The sequence below is a fragment of the Penicillium canariense genome (genome assembly GCF_028826845.1).
Source record: "Penicillium canariense strain IBT 26290 chromosome Unknown utg000001l_segment0_segment0, whole genome shotgun sequence".
Lineage (NCBI taxonomy): Eukaryota > Fungi > Ascomycota > Eurotiomycetes > Eurotiales > Aspergillaceae > Penicillium > Penicillium canariense.
In genome coordinates this window covers 9,113,156-9,132,769 of record NW_026622728.1, presented here as the reverse complement: position 1 = coordinate 9,132,769, position 19,614 = coordinate 9,113,156, and the positions used below count along the sequence as shown (strand labels likewise).

The following is a 19,614-nucleotide window of genomic DNA, read 5'->3' as shown; positions in this document are numbered from 1 at the left end:
AGCTCTGAAAAGCGTCCTCCGTAGTCCTGGGTAAAGTTGAGGGAACCAGGCACCAGCTAGGAATGAGCGTCGGTGCTGGGAAAAGGGGTTCGTCAAGCTATCCCCAGGACGAGGTGGCGAAGGGAAGATCGTAGGGGCCCGGTGATCTCAGCGGCCTGCATGCGCATCATCGTGATCAAAGAGATAGGGGGGACAGCAACAGAAGCACCAATTAGGCAGCGAGTTTTCTGTCCCTTTGTCACCTCGGAAAGGCAGCAAGAGCTCCGGGAGCTTTCCCCATCCCCATTGCTTGGCCGTGGCTCGTGATGGCGGCCGCCACGCGCAGGCGCACCGTCGAGTCGGAGCAGCGAAGCCGACTACCGCCACCCCCAACTCCACCCTAGGCCGGAGTCTGACGTTCCAAGTGCTTTCGAACCCGCCTCCAGCGGGTTCTAGCTGGTGTTCGGGGCAGGTCGCAGGTCGTTCCGCGGCGCCGCGGGACACTAGAAACGCGGAATGTGCGGATCGTGGAGACGGCGAAAGTTTTCCGCTTCCACTTGGCGCCCAGGAGTGGAGGGGAGAGGTGGACCTGGCGTGGCATAGCACCATGCGCCGTCAATCAGGGCGTGGATGAAGAGGAGAACACGGTAGACAAAAGGAATATTCCGAAGGAACCCATATCAAAATGTCGGGAAGCGCTGGGCCGTCCCGTTCAGACCCAATTATTGGTGACCGGCGGCCAGGGAGGGGGTGGGGGGGGATATGGTGTCCACTTGCTCTTCCGTAGTATTGTTTTCTCTGTCGCTCTTGAGGTCATCGATGATCCTGCACGGAGTACATGATATAGTATCAAATCATCAGTTGGCAAGTACGGAGAACGGAGTCCTCCGTGGGTGTGTCCTCATCATGACCATATTACTACGAAGTACGGAGTAGTGAAAGGGAAGAATAGGGTGGCAAAAGACGTGCGGCCAGGACTGATCGAGGCAGGCGATCCCTTGAGAGGCACGCTATGCCTTGTATAGCACAGTGGGCTTATTTTGGAAGAAATGGAAAAAGGAGGCCAATCAGGGGAAGAAGGGGGGGGGGGGGGGGGAGGGGGGGAGAAGGGGGATCGATTCCTTGACGAAAGATGTCCTAAACGGAGGGCTGCACAGGAATTGGGAAGATAGGAAAGGAAAAGGAAAGTATACAAAAGCTATGACTCGTACTGAGGAGGGCGAATCTGCAGGGGGCGAGCAACCGTCGTATCAGATAGAGTGGCGAGGCGACCACGAGGCACGTGAACTGGGTCCGTCACTCTTGAAACTGCTCGTGCGATCCCCGTTGGCGTCCATGCGGTCCAGAGTACCCCTCGACGGGGTGTATAGTGACCTCTGTAGTCTGGACTACTACCGAGCATGACCTCGTTATGACGACTCTGCTGCACATAATTCTCACCCTCAGGCAGTAGCCCCGCTGATGCCTTTGCGCTTGCGTTTCCCCGTGTGGTGGGTGCCATTCCCATAGCCATTCCCACAGCCATTCGACCTGACGGCCAGGAACCGGACCGACAGAGGATGACTAGGCCGGACAGGGGAGCTGACCGCAGAAGCTTGGAACCTGGAGCCCAGTCGGCGCGGCAGATGGTCAAGGACCCGTCCACCACACCAGGGGGTGGCCGATCGTGGTGGGCACTAGGAATCAAGAATGGACGCGCAATGCTCGAAGGGGACTAGGGGACGTGCTAGAACGTGGAATCGAAGGCTAGGAAACGAAAGGGAACTCCGTACTCCGTCAAGCTAAGCCCCAGGGCAGGCAAGCACCGTACTTCGTACTCCATACTAAGGAGAGAGACGACGAGTGGGGAGCCGAGACAATAATCACCTATAGGACGACCGCACTCCGATTGGCCTCCCGCGAGCGACCGTAGAGAAAGCAGAGCTCATCAGGGGAAAGGGACAGGGGGGCATCATTGGGGAGTCCTTGGGGAGTCCGTAGGGGCAGGGGGAGGACTCCGATAGAGTGGACAGAGTAGAGGTTGACCAAAGAAGTTCGCAACAGTTCCGAACTCGTGTCCATCAGACTGACGGAGTACTCATCCGCCGAAGGAAGACCGGCCTCATGCTCATTCGCGGTCTCCTCATTCCTCTGCGTGGCCGGGAACCAAGAAACTAGAAAACGCAGGAACCACTCTGAGCCGACGAACGCTCCAAACGGGGCTCGACTGGTTTCTTTTTTTGGCGTCGGCTGGTCGTAAGTACGGAGAACTGGAGTTAGTCAGTCAGTCGGTGGTGCTATATAAGTCCCCCGTTGCCAGTCTCCCCCCCCCCCCCATGAACCCGCGACGGATTGGCTTTGCGTCTTTTCTTTTTCTGCCATTCTGCTCGGTTATTTGGAACAGATCCCAGCTCTCATAGGTCCCATCTGAACGGCAATTCGTGATTGCAGCCCGCGGCCTCCTTACTCCCGGTTCTTGGCGAGTCTTCGGAGTCTAGCAACAGTGGACCGCTCCCAGTCCCAAGCCAAAAACCTTTTCGCCTGCCCCACGCTCTCTCCTTCCTCCTCTTCCTCTCCTCGACTCGGCCTCGATGATACCGTGAATTCCTACCCGGCGTCGTTTGTTTGGTTGAAAAGCCCAACAAAACTCCCCTCTCGTTTTGACCCCATATCGTGTTCCCCCTCCCCCCCCTACCCCTCCCCCCTTTCACGACCCGAACGAGCACGACTTTGCATCCGTGAGCGATTTTGCTGTTTGGCCCTCTGACCTCGCACCGCACGCTTTTTCTGCCCTGGTGCCTGCGTTTTCCTCCGCAAAATTCCTCCGCCACTCCACCTCCTCCCACACCACGTCTTAACCTCCTCCCACTCGAAAAAAAAAATTACTCGCGCCTGCTCCATGTCCGTGTAGATCCGTGCTCCCACGGACTTCGCTCGACCTACCCGGGACTTGGATTGGACCTGGACCTGGACTTGGACCTGGACCTACACCTGGACTGGAACTTGGAGACTTGGACTTGGACCTTGTTGTGGTGGATTTTACGTGCCCACATTCCTCGGGTCCTCGGGAATCCCTCGTTTCTCAGCCATGAGTTACCAACAGTCGGACATGTATCACGATCCCTCCGCACGTTCCCCTGGCTCCCAGCGGCATCAACAACCCCTGCACCGTCAGCCCTCCCGCCAGTTTGACGCCTACGGCCCCATGCCTGTCAACCTCTACGAGGACCAGATGGCCCGCTACGAGTCGGCCCGCCTCGAGCGTCTGAACCCCTCGCTGCAAAATAATGCCTCCTACGGCTATGACCTGTCCGGCTCGCAGACTTGGAACCCGAATGGCTTCGCCAACGCTCAGTCCCTGGGTGGGATTCGGTCGGCCTCGGCCAGTTTGAAGCCTTCCGCCCGTGGACGGACCGGACTGCCTACGGTATGTGTCTTGTTATGCTCCACGTCCGCTACGCAAATTTTTTTTTCCTTTGCCCTTGATCACAACCCCCTGTGACTTTTTGGTTTTCTGATTTTTTTTTTGGTTCTCCGTTTTCAAACCATCCCACATGTGTGGTTCTTTCACCTGAATGTCAACTAACTACTTTCATCTTATCACGCAGACCTGGCTCGATCAGCAGCCCGGCATGCCCAACGCTTTCTCCAACCTGGGCCCTGGCCCCATCCAGAGCAGCGCGATGCGGCCGGAAGCATCGGCTTCGTCAGAGGGCGATGACGAACTCATCCCAACGGCCATCGTCATCAAGAACATCCCATTTGCCGTCAAGAAGGAGCAGCTGGTGCAACTAATGACGGAGCTGAACCTGCCTCTTCCCTACGCCTTCAACTACCACTTTGACAACGGCGTGTTCCGTGGATTGGCCTTTGCCAATTTCACCTCGGCGGAGGAGACCGCCACCGTGATCGAGGTCCTGAATCATTTTGAACTTCAGGGGCGGAAACTGCGCGTGGAGTACAAGAAGATGTTGCCCCTGCAGGAGCGGGAACGAATCGAACGGGAGAAGCGTGAGCGCCGCGGCCAGCTGGAAGAACAGCACCGGCCCATGGCCTCTTCGCAGCTGCAGACGCAGAGTTCCATGTCCTCGCTGACTTCGCACATCCCGGCCACCTCGCCCTCGCCCGTTTCGCAACGCGGTCAGAAGCTGGGTAAGTCAATCAGGCACTTCCCGACATCCGACAGTGACCTGGTTGCTCATCAACACGAACAAGTAGAGGTGGATTTGAACGACAGCCAGACTCTTTCTTATTACTCCCAACTCCTCCTGTTCAAGGAAGACACCGCCCGCGACTCCGTCATCTTCCCACCCAATCTGACCCCTTCCCAGCGACGCACGGTTCACACCCTGGCTCATAATATGGGGTTGGCCCATGCCTCCCGCGGCAATGGCGATCAGCGCCAGGTCCAGGTCTTCAAGGTAGCTGCGGGCACCAATGTCAGCCCCCTTTGTCGTCCATCCCGCCTGCTGGGCAGGCTGGCGATAGCGCCCGCCGCGGACTCAATCGTGCGGCCACCATTGATTTCAGCGAGGCCCGCAACGAGGGCGGCCCGGGTGCCTTCAACACGCTGCGTGGCCAGACCTCCAGTTTCCTAGGTGTGATGGACTCTCCGGGCAACTTTGCCAACACCCAGAACCTGCGGGCCGCCAAGTCCTTCGCCGACCTGCGGTCGTACACGCCATCCCCCGTCCCTTCCTCCGCCAGCTTCCCTGCCGCTCTGCAGTCCAACGGAACCCGGCTCCAGTACGAAGGCGCCCCGACCGCCACTTCGAACACCCCGACCCTCACCTCGGCACCCTCCGGCTCTTCCCTCGGTATGCAGCGTGATGATAACCTGCTTGTAAACAGCCTTGGCGGACTGTCTCTTGGAACCGGCATCGGAGGTCCGAACTCCAGCCCTCGGCGATTGCGTGGTATGTTCTCTTGGGAGCAGGATAGCCAACCCTCGGCGGCCGGCACCATTGGTAGCAACCGTGGCATGGGAGTGGGTTTTGACAATGCCCAGCAAGAGCGCATGCCGATCCGACAGCCCCGTGGCCCGACTCCCGAGAAGGGCACCGGCTTCCGCCGCCAGAACGGGCACCAGGCCCGTGGCAGTGATGAGCTGCGTGCCACCTCGGGCGTCGAGATCATCGTGGAGTAGACGACCTCAAATGACCCGATCCCCTCGCAAACCGACTACCACTACCTTACCCTACTTTTTGCCTGTGTTTGTTGGAACAAAAGAAAGAGCGCAACCTTTTTTTGAAACGATGGCTATTCCCTTACCCCTATTTTTGCCAGCATCCGACTGATTTGCCGCGAGACGAATACGAACTTGTATCACGAGGCCCTGTTCTGCGAATTACCGGCTTACGATTTCGATGAGGGATGACGAGATGACAACCCAAAAAAAGACCAGAAAAATCCATTGTTTCGCTGATCTGATCTACTTTTTACTAGCCAAGTTTAGACGTTTTTTTTTTTTTTTCTATATTGGGGCAGCCCAACAATCCGCGCTTGCACTTCTGTCTGCAATTTGCACATTCGAACCTCTGCACCCGTGGGATCACCCACTTGTGGTGAATGTTATCCTCAGCTGGATAATGTTCGAAGCAGTGGTCCCCCGTCACTCTTTTGAGTGAAACTCTGGATTTGTTTTTGTTGATTTTATTCTTTCTATTTCTGTTTTCTTTCTGTTTCTCTTCCTTCTCTTCTTTTTTTTGGCCTTTTTCTGCGGGCGCCGTTTCTTGCATGCACAGCTTCTCCATGGCTTTGTTACTTGGTTTTCCCCAGACACTGCATCCCGGATTCTCACCATGATCGCTATCATTTCTTGGACGATGATGATAATGATCCCATGATTCCAGGTCCAGTGCTGCTTGGTGACGTGGGACGCATACGAAGAATGACCGAAAGAACCCTGTCCCTCGGCAGGAGACACGACAATCTCAGCATTTGCATATTCTCCGCCTGTTTTAGTTTGTACATGGGGGGGCGACTTCGCATCGTTTATTGTTTGGCCCGTTTTTCTCTCTTCTCTTTGATGCTTCCTCCGTAACTTACCCCCTAATGTGTGACGTTCCGGGGAATGGACGGCGGTTGCTTTTCTACGCCTGCGGGGCCGAGTATGCCTTTTCTTCTTTTCATCTTCTCTTTCCCATCACCTCCTTTGTGAATTTTTCTGTATGGTGCGACTGCTCTGATGGAGGTTGGTTTTTGTCTCGCAGAAACGATTGGGACTTGAGTAGGGAAGATTGGAGGCGGTGATTTCATGGATTGATTCAAGTGGTATGGCCTGGATTGACTCTACCTACATCTGTTGATGTATGTGTATATTGATAGGTTTCTACTGCTGTTCATTCGGGGATTATTGCTCGTCCATATACAGTCTCTGTCTTGGTCGAAGAGGGGTTTCTCTCCATGCTTGGTATCATTTGCAGTCTAGGGACTTTTTCCTTCAATGTTGTACTGAAATTTTGACAATCCATGTACCTTTTACTGTTGTGCGTTTCTACTTCTTTCCTGAGTAGCGTTGGAGTATGAAGGAGTACTTGTAGCAGGGTTCAACTAGACCAGTCCCCTACTCCGACCATCCTCGGTCTAGGGGTGCTTGGGCGCCTATCTAGGATCAAGTTAAAGACAAAACGCATTGAAACATGATACAATATACTGCTTCAATCACGCCGAAATGATCTCACGGAGAGGCTCACCGGTTGGCGGAGTGCCTCCAGCTCCCCCGTTTGTTTACTGTGTGTACTGTGTTTATTATGGTCCCGGTCTCGGCATGCCTGTCCCTGTCGATCCCCCGTATCCATGCACGTCGAGTTCTAGTCCGAGTCTCTCGTGCAAGGCAATCTTGGCAGGACTCCGGTCGAAGCCCTGAAACCTGAGGATCTATATACACTCTCATACCTTCTGTTTCGCTTTTCGCTTTCACTTGTAGTGAGTCATATGCGACGCGATGTGACACGGCTGGTTTCCATGCCGAAGGGAAGCTGGGCCATTGTAGCGGGCCGCGAGGAATGTCCCACGGACGCCTGTTTACGGGGCCCAGATCGGCTTTTGGCATTGATTCCGGTTAGGAGCGAATTGCATCGTGGACTTGTCAGCCCAGATTACAATGGTCAGTGTGGAAAGTGATAGGTAATAAAGACTACATTTGGACAGTGTAAATCAATCAGAAGTAGTAATTTCCACACTACCAGGATATTCCCCCATTTTCCCATTACAGCGCCCTGTGAACTTGAAATAGACATCGCACGGATCCAACAAATAAGAAATATGGAGAAGAAAAGGAAAAAAAGAAAGGAAAGAAAGAAGAAAGGAAAAGCCGGGGAATAGACAAGACAATACATCAGAGTCGCGCGCCGTGAAGTACGATAAGACAAAAGAGACCTTGGGTGGTGCAGGGGAGCGGATTCAGCAGTCGTGGGTGAACAAACTCCGGCCCATCGTTTTCGGAGCCTGCCGGTCGCCATCGATCATTCCCTTCAATCCCATGGGTCCGTTTACAGCTCGGGCTTGCCCTTCTTCTTCTGCTCCACCTTGAGTAGGAGAGCACGGTTGATGCGGGGCAGGACACCACCGAAGGCGATGGTGGCGCGGATAAGGGTGTCCAGCTCTTCGTCACCACGAATGGCCAGCTGCAAGTGACGGGGGGTGATGCGCTTGACCTTCAGGTCCTTGGCGGCGTTGCCGGCCAACTCCAGCACTTCGGCGGTCAGGTACTCGAGGACCGCGGTCACGTAGACAGCCGCTAAGGTTTGTCAGCATCAGCAGAGTCTAGAGAGGATAGGGAAAGAGAGAAAGAGGGGTAGAAGGGGCGGGGGGAGAGGCATACCCTTAGCACCGACACGCATCTTGTTTTGGGTGTTGTTCTTCAAGAAACGCTTGACACGACCACAGGGGAACTAGAGGGGAGAAGAGCGATGTTAGTAGCCGTTGAGACAGCGCGACAGAATCTAGCGCGACCGGTTCGCGATGGTCGAGAGAAAGGACATGCGACAAGGTGGCATGATGCAAGAGACCCCCAGAAAGCCCTGGCGAGCAGGGCAGTGAGGGGAAGGGTCGATGTCGACGCGTCTCTGCATCATACATGAAGGGACTGCCAGGCCCCTATCGCATATCCTCCATCTGCGCCCAGTCCATCCGGTTACATCACAACCACCACACCACTGACCTGCAGACCAGCCTTTGCGCTGTGAGACTTCTGGGCCTTCCCCGCCGAGTCCTTGGAACCACCCTTTCCACCGATGGACTTTCCCTTTCCGCCAGGCATCTTGGGCAAATGTTCGGATGGGGTCGTAGAGATAGATCGAGGCGCGGTAATCAGAGATTGCAGGCGATCAGGCACAAGGTGGAGGGATGAAGGTGCGATATCAGATAGCGGTAGGCACGCGCGTTGTTGATGGATGGAGAAGTCAGAAATGTCCAACCGTCCCGGTCGCTAAAGACTGCGACCGCGGACCCGGCGCTAGTCCCAATATGGTCATCATCCCAAGGTCGGCCCAAGTGGCCGTTCGTTCGTCTGTCGCTGTCAAAGACGGGGGATATGGGGATCGATACACGAGAGAAGCCTTTTTCCAGGGTCTTCTATCAAGGTGTCCAAATATCAAGATATAACCCCAGTGCGGGCCCCATCGCCATAGGGGTAGGCGGTTGGTTAGGAAGGGCAAAGTAAGAACCCGTTTGCGGGCCCCTCCACCACCAGTTTATCCCGGCTTGGCCCAGGCCTCGAAGCTGGTAGGGAATGCGAAAGTGTTTCTCATGGTGGACCAATCCTGGTGTTCTCCTGCCATGTGAGTGGAAAGCAGAGCAACCCTTGTCGTGGAGACAGCCTTCAAAACGGTGACGACGAAACGGACTGAATCTCGACCAGCGGGCAGGCGGCGTGGCAGTCAGGTGACCTGACAGCGCGCGATAACGGGTGATAGTTTGTCCGTTCCAGAACGCCAGGTGGCCCGGGGGAGATGAGTTTTGGTTTTGTTGCCTCCCCCCGTACGCTCCGATCATCCCCTCCCCCCATTCTCTCCTTCACCAGTTCTCCTACGGCTCCGGTTCACAGGCTCACCTCCCGGCAAAATGGTCTCCGCTCAAGTGTAGGTTTCCCGATGATCATGCGATCTCTCTTTCTCACCTGGCTGACACGCGACTTTGGCAGTACCAACCTTGGCATCATCTTGGTGATGATGCAGCTGGCAAAGAAGGTGCCCTTTGATGACCCGCAAGTGCTGATGGGTGTGCGCGGCATGTACATCCTGTCGAACGTCCTGATCCTGGGTATCTACCTGTACACGCAGGCCAAGATCAATGCGAAGAAGGGTATGTTGATGATCGCGTGCGACCATTTCCTCCAATGATCGCGCGGAATACGATCGCATGCTGGACTGGTTCTCTCTGATCAAGACCACTAACATCTTCTTTTTCTCCGCGACGCAGACATGTCGACCCTCAAGTACGTCGAGCCCGCGCCGATGGGCACCGGCGAGGAGTCCAAGCCGGTCACCACCACCAACATGGACTACGACAAGGGGCAGCTGCGCCAGCTGATCCGCAGCCAGCTGATGGGTGTGGGCATGATGGCTGTGATGCACCTGTACATGAAGTACACCAACCCCCTGCTCATCCAGTCCATCATTCCCCTGAAGGGCGCCTTCGAGGCCAACCTGGTCAAGATCCACGTGTTCGGCAAGCCCGCTACGGGTGACCTGGCTCGCCCCTTCAAGAACGCCGGCGGCTTCATGTCCCAGGGCCAGCCCAAGAGCGATAAGGCGTCGATTGAGAACGCGGAGAAGAACTACCGGGGTGGTGCTAAGGAGGAGTAAATGCATACATAGGATGGGTTTGAGTGGACAATCCGGAGGTCTATTTGTATCTGCCTCTCTCTTTGGTTCCCAGGTCCATGGAGCAGGAATGGTCATGTTCACGGCGATCACTTTTTCTGGCTGTATTATACCACTCTTATATCTTCTCACTCCCCCACCCCCCGGGCCCGCAATGGCGTATTCGGTTACGCTGTTGCAGTCTCGAGCCATAATTCTTTTTTCCCCTGCTTGTTTCCCCATGTAGAATGTCGCATTGAGCCTCATGCGGTCGTAGCAAGGGATCCGCCGTGGTGTCCATAGCTTCTGCTGCGGTGCTGCCAGACAAGCCGACGAGCCGTCGGCTTCCACGAGGTTCCACAGTGCTGGGGGCCTCGGCCGCGCCATGTCATATTCGGATATTCGGCATATCAGATCGAGGTACCTGTCATAGTCCAGTCCCCCGTCACGTGGTAACCATTAGTACAGTAGCGGTCAGGGTGATGCATCGGTGTCGCATCTCCGTTGCCTCTTCGCCGGAGTGGCCGGGGGAGGGGGATTTATAAGCTCGTGGAACTGCCTGAATACGCGGGCCGGTCTCAGAAACCTCAGAGGATCAAATCAGAGCCATCCTCACATCGCAACAACCGAAAACTCTGCTGGATCCCGTGGTGGTTCCCCGGTGACTCTTTTCAGGGCCCGAGTCGCCCTCTTTATACACCGGGCGGTCCACCGCAGGCTGTTTTGAGCTACCCGCTGGTCCCCCGCCGCATGCGGTATAGACCGGGAGCTGTGGGATGCTGCGATGGGCTGAAGAAGAGGGGCACCAAAGAAATCCATGAATCAAATATTGAATGCCATTGAAGCGAGTGGACCAGCCGAGCTGTGAATGTGCCGGGTATGGCGCATCCTGTATAGCTCCTGTCCCTCTGGGAGTGCGAGAAAGTACGGTACGCGAGTCGGCCCTCGAGTCACTGCCCCTCAGTCGTGGCATCATCCACTCCCCTCCCGCCTTGCCCCTCCATCACCGTCATCGCTTCACCATCGGGCCCTCGGAATGCCTGCCATAGGAGCCGAATTATCGTGATGGTCCCCCCAATACCCGACTGCGGGCAAAACATTCTTGAGCAGCGACCTCCGAGGTAGAACGAGCACTTGGCGAGGATGATCAGCGCATGCTCATTGGCAGAGTGCAAGCTCCCGAGGGGCAATGCAGGCGTACATATCGTGACTCTTCCTGCTTTGCCCGGTGTATGAAACCGGAAAGGGGCGCTGGGCAGGCGGCAATGGCCGGGAAAAAGGCTGACCCTGTAGGGTACGAGGAGTTACCCACCCGCGGTGGCATTGTCTGGGGGTGGGCCCCATTACGGGCTGGGCTTTTCGGTGTGTACCTCATAGTCGCGCGAACGGAGTATTATTACTTTCCTTGATTACTGTTCCATACATAGCCGCTGTCGAGGGGGTGATTCCCTTGTTGCGTCAGCCCTCCCAGAAACTACTTCTGCCTCCCCTCCCCCCACCTCATCTTCTGCTCTTCTTCTTTCTTTCTCTTCCCCATCTCCTCCTCTTTATCACATCTACTTTCTGTTCCTTCAGGTAAGCTTCAATTCTCCATCCATCCACCCCTTATCTATCATCTCTCACTTCTCTCCTTGCCCCTCCCCCATCCCCCTCCCCGCCACGCTACCCCGCCTTCTTGCCTTCTAGGGTCAAGCTCACAGCTCCGCTAGAATCAACATCCCCGCAAACATGGTCCCCAAGGTACGCGCTCCGGGTCGCACCACGACACCGCGCCTTCCTACTAACACGCTCCCATTAGGTTGGTATCAACGGTTTCGGTCGTATTGGCCGCATTGTGAGTTCCGCCTCCTCCCTGTCGCCGTCTGGCACGTTCGAAACGTATCGAGCTAACCCACCTCTCAGGTCTTCCGCAATGCGTAAGTGATTAGCTCCTCTTGACCCCACATCTCCGGGGACGAATAGCACCCTTAACGTGTCCCACAGCATCAACCACGGCGGTGTCGATGTCGTCGCTGTCAACGACCCCTTCATTGAGGTCCACTACGCTGTACGTTTCACCCTCGCCCCGCGTTTTGTTGGTAATTGGGTGGTGGCGTCGGGCGGCAACCCCGACGCTACCCCGACGCCACCACCCAATTTCACTACCGCCTCCTTGTTTTGTTTCTCCCCCCGCATTCAATCATGCACCGCGTAATATGCTAACCCCTGCCGCCCTTTTCGTTCTAGGCCTACATGCTCAAGTATGACAGCACCCACGGCCAGTTCAAGGGCACCATTGAGATTGACGGTACCTCCGGCCTGATCGTCAACGGCAAGAAGATCCGCTTCTACGCCGAGCGTGATCCCGCCAGCATCCCCTGGGCTGAGACCGGCGCTACCTACGTTGTCGAGTCCACCGGTGTCTTCACCACCACCGAAAAGGCCTCTGCCCACTTGAAGGGTGGTGCCAAGAAGGTTATCATCTCCGCCCCCTCCGCCGACGCCCCCATGTACGTCATGGGTGTCAACAACACCGAGTACAAGAGCGACATCAACGTCCTCTCCAACGCCTCCTGCACCACCAACTGCCTGGCTCCCCTCGCCAAGGTCATCAACGACAACTTCGGTCTCGTTGAGGGTCTGATGACCACCATCCACTCCTACACCGCCACCCAGAAGACCGTTGACGGTCCCTCCGCTAAGGACTGGCGTGGTGGCCGCACTGCGGCCCAGAACATCATCCCCTCCTCCACTGGCGCCGCCAAGGCTGTCGGCAAGGTCATCCCTTCCCTGAACGGCAAGCTGACCGGCATGTCCATGCGTGTCCCCACCGCCAACGTCTCCGTCGTTGACCTGACCTGCCGCATCGAGAAGGGCGCCTCCTACGAGGAGATCAAGGCCGTCATCAAGAAGGCCTCTGAGAACGAGCTCAAGGGCATCCTCGGCTACACCGAGGACGACATCGTCTCCTCTGACCTGAACGGCGATGACCACTCCTCTATCTTCGATGCCAAGGCTGGTATCGCCCTCAACCCCAACTTCATCAAGCTCGTCTCCTGGTACGACAACGAGTGGGGCTACTCCCACCGTGTTGTGGACCTGATTGGTAAGTCATTGAGTCTCCTTGCTCCTCCCATCTACAGAATCCTGTTGCTAACAACTCTGCTTCCAGCCTACATCGCCAAGGTTGATGGCCAGTAGGAATCAGGACGGCGTCCTGGGGCTAGGAGTCTTCTCTAAGGTTGTTGAGTTGTCCATGACAGTCGCTTGCTAAGAGTGGTTAGAAAGGAGGCTGGGAATGCATTTGAGAAAAAACCACTGATAACGTCATCTTAATGAAACAAATATATTTCTTTCCCGTTCTTAATTTTCTTCTTCCGAATCTGGCCTTGATACCCACCTAGATCCACGCATTCAGGTAGGAATTAGGAGGACCAGTTTACTTCAGTCAAGGCTGTGTTGCTCAATTGGAAAGGCCGAGGCTTCGGTTGCCTAGGGTGGACATGGAGTTTTGTGATCATAATCAGTTTGCGCACGGCTGATGCAGTTTTAAGGTTGGCTTCATTATTGAGCTATACAGATACACTGGAGGAGATTGGCTGATGTTACGTTTGCTTCAAAATTATTGTCACAGGTCTCCTGCTCCAATGTTCCACTACTCTGCGATACAAAATATAGAAACGTTCATCAGAACCGCCTTTTCCCGTAAGATCTAATAAATAGTCTGACAATCCTCCGGCAAGCTTGAGCTTTGAGTCTGAAGAACGCTTGTCTGCCGGTTCATCTGACTTCCTTGCAAACCTCCACGTCAGAGGAGGACTCATTGCATCGCGGACTGCAGGCGTCATGCTACTTTGGTTTCTGCAGGGGACCCTCTAACATAAACAGTCGAGTTGGCTGAGTCAGCCACCCCAGACGAAGGAGGAGACCCCTATACTGCGCTCTAATTGGCTGATTTGGGAGGCGGTAGACCTTGGCGGTGAGTATAGCATGTCTGGCAGTAAGAACGGGCGACCCCAAAACGGATCCAACATGCACATCGCTCGAATCCCCAATCAACCCTGCGCAAACTCCCCATCTTTGCAGGGGCTACTCCTTACCAGCAGAGACTCATTCCATTCCAGTGTGCGATCGTCAATTCTGTCTTACAGCGTCGAATTTGCCTGGAATACGGGAATCGTGACGGTCTCTGGTGGCCACCTTTGTTCACGCGGAAATACCACCCAGGACGTGGTTGTATACCGAGAACCGGGGGTCCGCTCCCAGCAACCCAATACATCAGACTTGATAGGGAGCCTGTACCGTGAAATAAGGGCTGTTACCTATAACGTCTAGCAAAGCTATTACCTTATCGCACGGTGGATCCTTAGGGGAAAACCAAGTGCATTTGTTGAACAGGAAGTCCATTGCGCGAGCTATTTTGTCATGAAATACTAAGCCCTTCCAAAACCACAACCTCACTGGAAGAGGGCTGGTCCTTGCTGTTGTCAATTTGTTCGCCTTGTTAGCTATGGAAGAAGACGAGGACACTGTTATGGGGGAGTCCCGCAAGCTCCCTCCTCTTCCCTCCTCCTCCCTCACCCAACCCCCCCCCCCAGCACATGCCCACCACAAAGGCGATCCGACCCTAGCACCCTCCTTTCTTCCCTCTGCGCACAAGTCCCAATCCCCGGGCTCAGAGCCATTCCCACCCCGGGACTCCACCCTCTTGACGGGCATGGCACCGCCAGACCGTGTCAAGATGAGCGACTCTGAGAGTAACTCTATCGACAACCTGGTCAAGCGGGATAGCCTCGTCGAAATTAACTCGGACTGGTCGGATGAGGAAGTCATGGGTAGGGCCGGTCTACCCGTGGGATCGCTCGCGACGGGTCTTTGCTACGATGTACGCATGCGTTATCACTGTGAAGTCCGTCCTACCTCGGATGTGCACCCGGAAGACCCCCGGCGAATCTACTACATCTACAAAGAGCTGTGTCGTGCTGGCTTGGTGGATGATGCAGAGTCCACACGGCCACTGGCGCCGCAGACGCTGAAGCGGATCGACGCCCGGAACGCCACTGAGGAGGAAATCACCCTGATTCACTCAGAGGCCCACTTTGCGTTTGTCAAGAGCACTCAAGGTAAATAGGCCGATCTGCGCTCCTTTGAGAGCTTTCGGGCCGAACAGCACACTGACCAAGAGACAGACATGACCGATGATGACTTGGTCTATTTGGAGAGAACTCGGGACTCCATTTACTTCAACCGGCTGACCTTCGCCTCATCGCTCTTGTCAACGGGAGGTGCTATCGAGACTTGCTTGGCTGTTGCTCGGCGGCAGGTCAAGAACGCCATCGCGGTCATTCGTCCGCCTGGCCACCACGCAGAACATGACACAGCCATGGGTTTCTGTCTATTCAACAACGTGCCTGTGGCCGCAAGAGTCTGCCAAAACCAGCTGGGCGATCAGTGCCGTAAGATTCTGATTCTGGACTGGTATGTACTCTTCTTATTGCAAAATGAGTGTGGCGTTGCTGACACACCCTTCAGGGATGTTCATCATGGTACGATGGGATATGAATACCTGTTGAGATAGTTTTGAGGAAGTTATGGAACACTAACACGTAAAAATAGGAAACGGGGTTCAAAAGGCCTTCTACAATGACCCGAATGTTCTCTACATCTCGATTCACGTTCACCAGAACGGCAAGTTTTATCCTGGTGGCGATGAAGGCGACTGGGATCACTGCGGCGCGGGAGCCGGACTTGGAAAGTAAGTACACCCTAAATTGGGATGACAGCGCACCGGGGACTTGAACCTCATCGTTGGTTATAGGAATGTCAATATCCCTTGGCCTGACCAGGGTATGGGTGATGGTGACTATATGCACGCTTTCCAGAAAGTGGTGATGCCCATTGCCTTGGAATTTGACCCAGATCTGGTTATCAGTTGGTTTACAGACTTCCTCTGTTTCAAGCAGTTGCTGACATTGGGTTAGTTTCTGCTGGATTTGATGCAGCTGCTGGCGATGTGTTGGGTGGTTGTTTCGTGTCCCCTGCGTGCTATGCTCAAATGACCCACATGCTCATGACTCTCGCCAACGGCAAGGTTGCTGTCTGCCTTGAGGTATGTTTCCAAATTCTCCCTTCCTCGCATTTGCGGATGGTCTCTGATGAGGGACTTAGGGTGGATACAACTTCCGCTCGATCTCCAAGTCTGCGCTGGCCGTGACCAAGACCCTTATGGGGGAACCGCCAGACCGTTTGCTCAAGACAGCACCAACCAGAGATGCAACTGAGACTGTGGGTCGGGTAATGAACATGCAGGCGCAGTATTGGCGTTGCATGTACCCAAAGCCGCCTCAGCACCCGGTCTGGGCGGACCGGCTGCACGGTATGTATCTTCGAGGGTGCTCGCTGGACAGGGAGTACATAAGCAGGATTAATTGGCTCTGCAGATGTCCTTCGCGAGTACCAAGCTCGTCAGCTGTACGATAGCTTCAAACTCACGCCGCTGTACATCTATCGCACGAAGATATCCAAGTCATTTGAGAACCAGGTTCTGGCAAGGTAGGCTTGGAAGACTCGATAAAGAGCTCGTTGCCCAACCGGACTGACAACCCTTGCAGCGCTAATTACCACGAGCGTGTCCCGCTCGTCGTCATTTTCCATGACCCGTGAGTATTCTCAGGAGCCCCTACCATGCAAGGCCTAATCTGACCAACCATTTTCTAGACCGGAGCTTATGGGCCATCCTGACCCTGTGACCAACAGATTAGAAGCTCACAACTGTTGGTTGGTAAGTGCGCCCAGCGTGGTCGCTGAGCGAATTATCTCACAACTGCTAACATCCACAAGGCTGATGTCCAAAAGGAGTACGTTGCATGGATCGTGAGCAAAGGTTACGCCGTGATCGACGTCAACATCCCGAAACATATCACTCACGCACTGGTTTGCACCTTCCCGACACCCATCGAGAACTTCTCTGGACCCAGGCTTACCGCTCGAGACATCCAGGCCACCGGAAGATACGAAGATGAGGATGAAAACCGTCCGACAGCAACCGAGGAGCTAGCTAATTATCTGTGGGACAACTATATCGAGTAAGCGGCCCGAAGATTTCAACGCAGTCAATTGGGCATGCCCAACTAATTCGTTGCCTGGCAGCTTCCACGAAAAGAGGGAGATATTCTTCCTTGGCATAGGCAGCGCTTTTGCTGGCGTTGTCAATCTCTTGATAAACAGAGGTACGCCTAACGCGCGACACCCTGCGCCCACTTGGCTTTGGTGCCTGAAGCCAAGCCGCCAAGAAGGTTAGAACTGACCTGCAGCAGAGAACCTGTACAAGCGTGTCAACGGCATCGTTTCATTTGTGGCAGAGAACCCTGTCCGCGCTGTCGCGTCTTCCACACAGGTGTGGCTGTCTAAATGGTACCGGGATGTAAGTTCAAATCGTCTTTGATTGTCTACGCCTATGCAGGGGGAAGCCCAGTCTGCTGACGACCGCGGCTCCTATAGAACTCGCTTGTCTTTGTCTCCGAATCCCACGGGCTTTGGAATAACCAGGACCGCAAACCGTCCAAGCGCTATGGCAAGTTGTACAAGTCCAACAAGACCTCACTCAACGAGATGATGGCGGAGCACCAACCTCAAGTCTTCGAGTGGCTCGCCGAGCGGGCCGACGAAGCCGTCGAGGAGACGGAAGACGAGGCGAACCAGGACTCGCCGATGAAAGAGTGACGGCGCGAAAGGAATATTAGGCCCCTCGCAAGCATCTGGGGCGGAGACTCGGCGAAATTTGGCGCATGTCTGGTAATACTCGATTCCCAGTCCATTTTACTACGTGTCCTTGAACCTTTCTTTCTCTATTCTTCGTCTCTAGCCTCCGCTAAACGAAACGAAACCGAGTACGAGAGGGGAGACTGGGCGAAGGAAGTCCTCTCCACCATTGCATCGGGATTGTTGAAAGTTCCGCATGTCAGCTCAGATACAGTCAACCATCATCATCATTCCCACCATAACCGTTGTAACCCCCTGGTTTTCCAATTTTCCGCAGATTCCACCCAGATCACAATAGGGTGGCGTTGTGTCGCATCATAGCTATGGTAGCCACGGTCAACTAGCGTAGTCTTATATACTATAAGCGATCCTTGAAGGACCATCTACGAATCTAGCAGTCCACTGCACTGCCAAGGAACTCCAAACCCAAGGCTCGCCTCATAATCTCTCGACAAACGAATCGAGCCATGAGAAAGAAAGCACAAGAGATTAATCTGCTACTATGCTGTTCTGGCCCTGACCGGCAGGTGAGACATCACCAATCACGCGGGCCCTGGCATACACGCCGTGCATGAGAGATGCAACTATGTCTTACAGTTCACCCTGACAAACACCCCCCTTCTTCAATCTCAAAATCTGGCCTGGCACCGGCGATCATCTGGTCGTGCATCGCCACCTCCAACAGCCCGCCTTACCCGGACCCTCTTCATTCCCTCATCTCATCCGCCCTCCACTTTCACATTGAGGGTCCCCATGATCCACTCCCCATTCAGCCGCCTAGACGTTACTATCCTAAAGAAGGATCGGGTCGGTGTGCCCTGAGACATGCTCACCACATCCGGAACCATGCTGTGCGATCTATGCTTCGTGCCACGGTCACTCGGTCCCGCCTCCGTGGCGGGGCCTGCATCATGATCGGCTCATGCTGTGCTGGTCGGGGGTTGATGGTCGGCCTGATTGTATCGCGACTTCCCCTAGTTGTTCTGTTGAACACAAGGTTGTCACGGAGAAGGTGGGAAGGCGATGGGCTGATCCGTTGAACGTGAGGGGGAGATGGAAGCGTGGACGATGGACTCCTAATTTGAGCCCCCAAAAGCATGTCCCCATGAGGACGCAGAGAAGGTGCATTCCTCCACGGAAAGGAAGGGACGTTGCATGGACAGCAAGTCTATAAAGGTGACCTTGATTCCAGGCCAAACAAGGGATTCTCCACCATCTCCATCACCGGTTGAACTTCATTTATCAAAGAGACTCTTAAACAGCTATCCAAAGCTCAAAGCTCTATCCCAGCCAAAATGTACATCATTACTACAGTCCTGGCCTCCGCCGCCCTGGCCCCGCTGGCCCTTGCCGGCAACGCCGTCGTCGAAAATGCCTGCGCTGACCCGGTCTACCTGTGGTCCGTCGGTGGCTCGGTCGGCGAGCGCCAGACCGTTGACCCGGGCACCAACTACACGGAGGCGCTGCACTATGACGATATCTCAGGCGGTATCGCCATCAAGATCACTCGGAGCGAGGACGGCCTCTATGACGGCAGCCCGCAGACCAACTTTCAGTACTCGCTGACCGACTTTCTCTACTACGACCTGTTTGATGTCTACGGCGACCCCTTTTCCGGCCATACCCTGGTCGTCAACCCGTCTATTGATACTTGCAACAAGATCTGCTGGGGCGAGGGCATTCGTGCGACTGCTACTAGCCAGACGGAATCGTGCAGCACGGACGCCAATATTACCCTGACTCTGTGCGCCGACTCATGCTAGATACGGAGCGATTAGGCGAGTGGAGCTTCTAGTTCAAGCTTGTAAGAGGAGGATATTACACTGGGATATGCATGGCTTCATACTAGTTTTGTGGCTTGGGAGCAGCCGCCAAGATGGGGCGAAGTATACGGGGGCCGCACAAGAGCCTCATCTGGTTCGGGGTTCCGCGATTGGCTCGTAAGTAGTGTTAATGAGTCCAACGTCAGAAAATGATATGTTGCTGGTTTCTGTGAGATTCCATTGTACATAGGTAATAGGTAATATGCTTACTATGGAGCACTGATGTGGAGGCGGCTGCCTACACCTACATGTGCGATGTCGATCATCAGCTGGGGTTTCCGAGTTTA

The 19,614-nt window shown here is 54.9% G+C and overlaps 7 protein-coding genes across 7 annotated transcripts; 5 read left to right on the top strand and 2 right to left on the bottom strand.

The window, feature by feature from the left end:
* Positions 1-1,177: 1,177 nt before the first annotated feature.
* N7482_003168 (uncharacterized protein) lies at positions 1,178-2,340 on the bottom strand (the record flags this gene model as incomplete). Its single annotated transcript, XM_056685293.1, has 3 exons — positions 1,178-1,693; positions 1,858-2,228; positions 2,301-2,340. The coding sequence occupies 3 exons, from the start codon at positions 2,338-2,340 to the stop codon at positions 1,178-1,180; spliced, it is 927 nt and encodes a 308-aa protein (XP_056548899.1).
* Positions 2,341-3,046: 706 nt separating this feature from the next.
* On the top strand, positions 3,047-5,104 carry N7482_003167 (uncharacterized protein; the record flags this gene model as incomplete). Its single annotated transcript, XM_056685292.1, has 3 exons — positions 3,047-3,385; positions 3,567-4,397; positions 4,436-5,104. 3 exons carry the CDS (start codon positions 3,047-3,049, stop codon positions 5,102-5,104), a joined length of 1,839 nt encoding a protein of 612 aa, XP_056548898.1.
* Positions 5,105-7,451: 2,347 nt separating this feature from the next.
* Positions 7,452-8,221, bottom strand: htz1 (histone H2AZ; the record flags this gene model as incomplete). The annotated part of the gene is made up of 3 exons (XM_056685291.1): positions 7,452-7,699; positions 7,784-7,853; positions 8,123-8,221. 3 exons carry the CDS (start codon positions 8,219-8,221, stop codon positions 7,452-7,454), a joined length of 417 nt encoding a protein of 138 aa, XP_056548897.1.
* Positions 8,222-9,024: 803 nt separating this feature from the next.
* Positions 9,025-9,767, top strand: N7482_003165 (PHO88 family protein; the record flags this gene model as incomplete). The annotated part of the gene is made up of 3 exons (XM_056685290.1): positions 9,025-9,041; positions 9,104-9,264; positions 9,382-9,767. 3 exons carry the CDS (start codon positions 9,025-9,027, stop codon positions 9,765-9,767), a joined length of 564 nt encoding a protein of 187 aa, XP_056548896.1.
* A 1,725-nt stretch (positions 9,768-11,492) lies between these two features.
* Positions 11,493-12,944, top strand: gpdA (glyceraldehyde 3-phosphate dehydrogenase GpdA; the record flags this gene model as incomplete). The annotated part of the gene is made up of 6 exons (XM_056685289.1): positions 11,493-11,504; positions 11,563-11,598; positions 11,667-11,680; positions 11,748-11,811; positions 11,991-12,849; positions 12,916-12,944. The coding sequence occupies 6 exons, from the start codon at positions 11,493-11,495 to the stop codon at positions 12,942-12,944; spliced, it is 1,014 nt and encodes a 337-aa protein (XP_056548895.1).
* Positions 12,945-14,253: 1,309 nt separating this feature from the next.
* On the top strand, positions 14,254-17,465 carry hdaA (histone deacetylase hdaA; the record flags this gene model as incomplete). The annotated part of the gene is made up of 14 exons (XM_056685288.1): positions 14,254-14,866; positions 14,933-15,221; positions 15,276-15,289; positions 15,360-15,498; positions 15,562-15,674; positions 15,725-15,852; positions 15,912-16,119; positions 16,184-16,295; positions 16,355-16,402; positions 16,461-16,524; positions 16,584-16,828; positions 16,893-16,972; positions 17,060-17,166; positions 17,244-17,465. 14 exons carry the CDS (start codon positions 14,254-14,256, stop codon positions 17,463-17,465), a joined length of 2,382 nt encoding a protein of 793 aa, XP_056548894.1.
* Positions 17,466-18,799: 1,334 nt separating this feature from the next.
* Positions 18,800-19,267, top strand: N7482_003162 (putative BYS1 domain protein; the record flags this gene model as incomplete). Its single annotated transcript, XM_056685287.1, has 1 exon — positions 18,800-19,267. The coding sequence occupies one exon, from the start codon at positions 18,800-18,802 to the stop codon at positions 19,265-19,267; it is 468 nt and encodes a 155-aa protein (XP_056548893.1).
* Between the last annotated feature and the right edge of the window lie 347 nt (positions 19,268-19,614).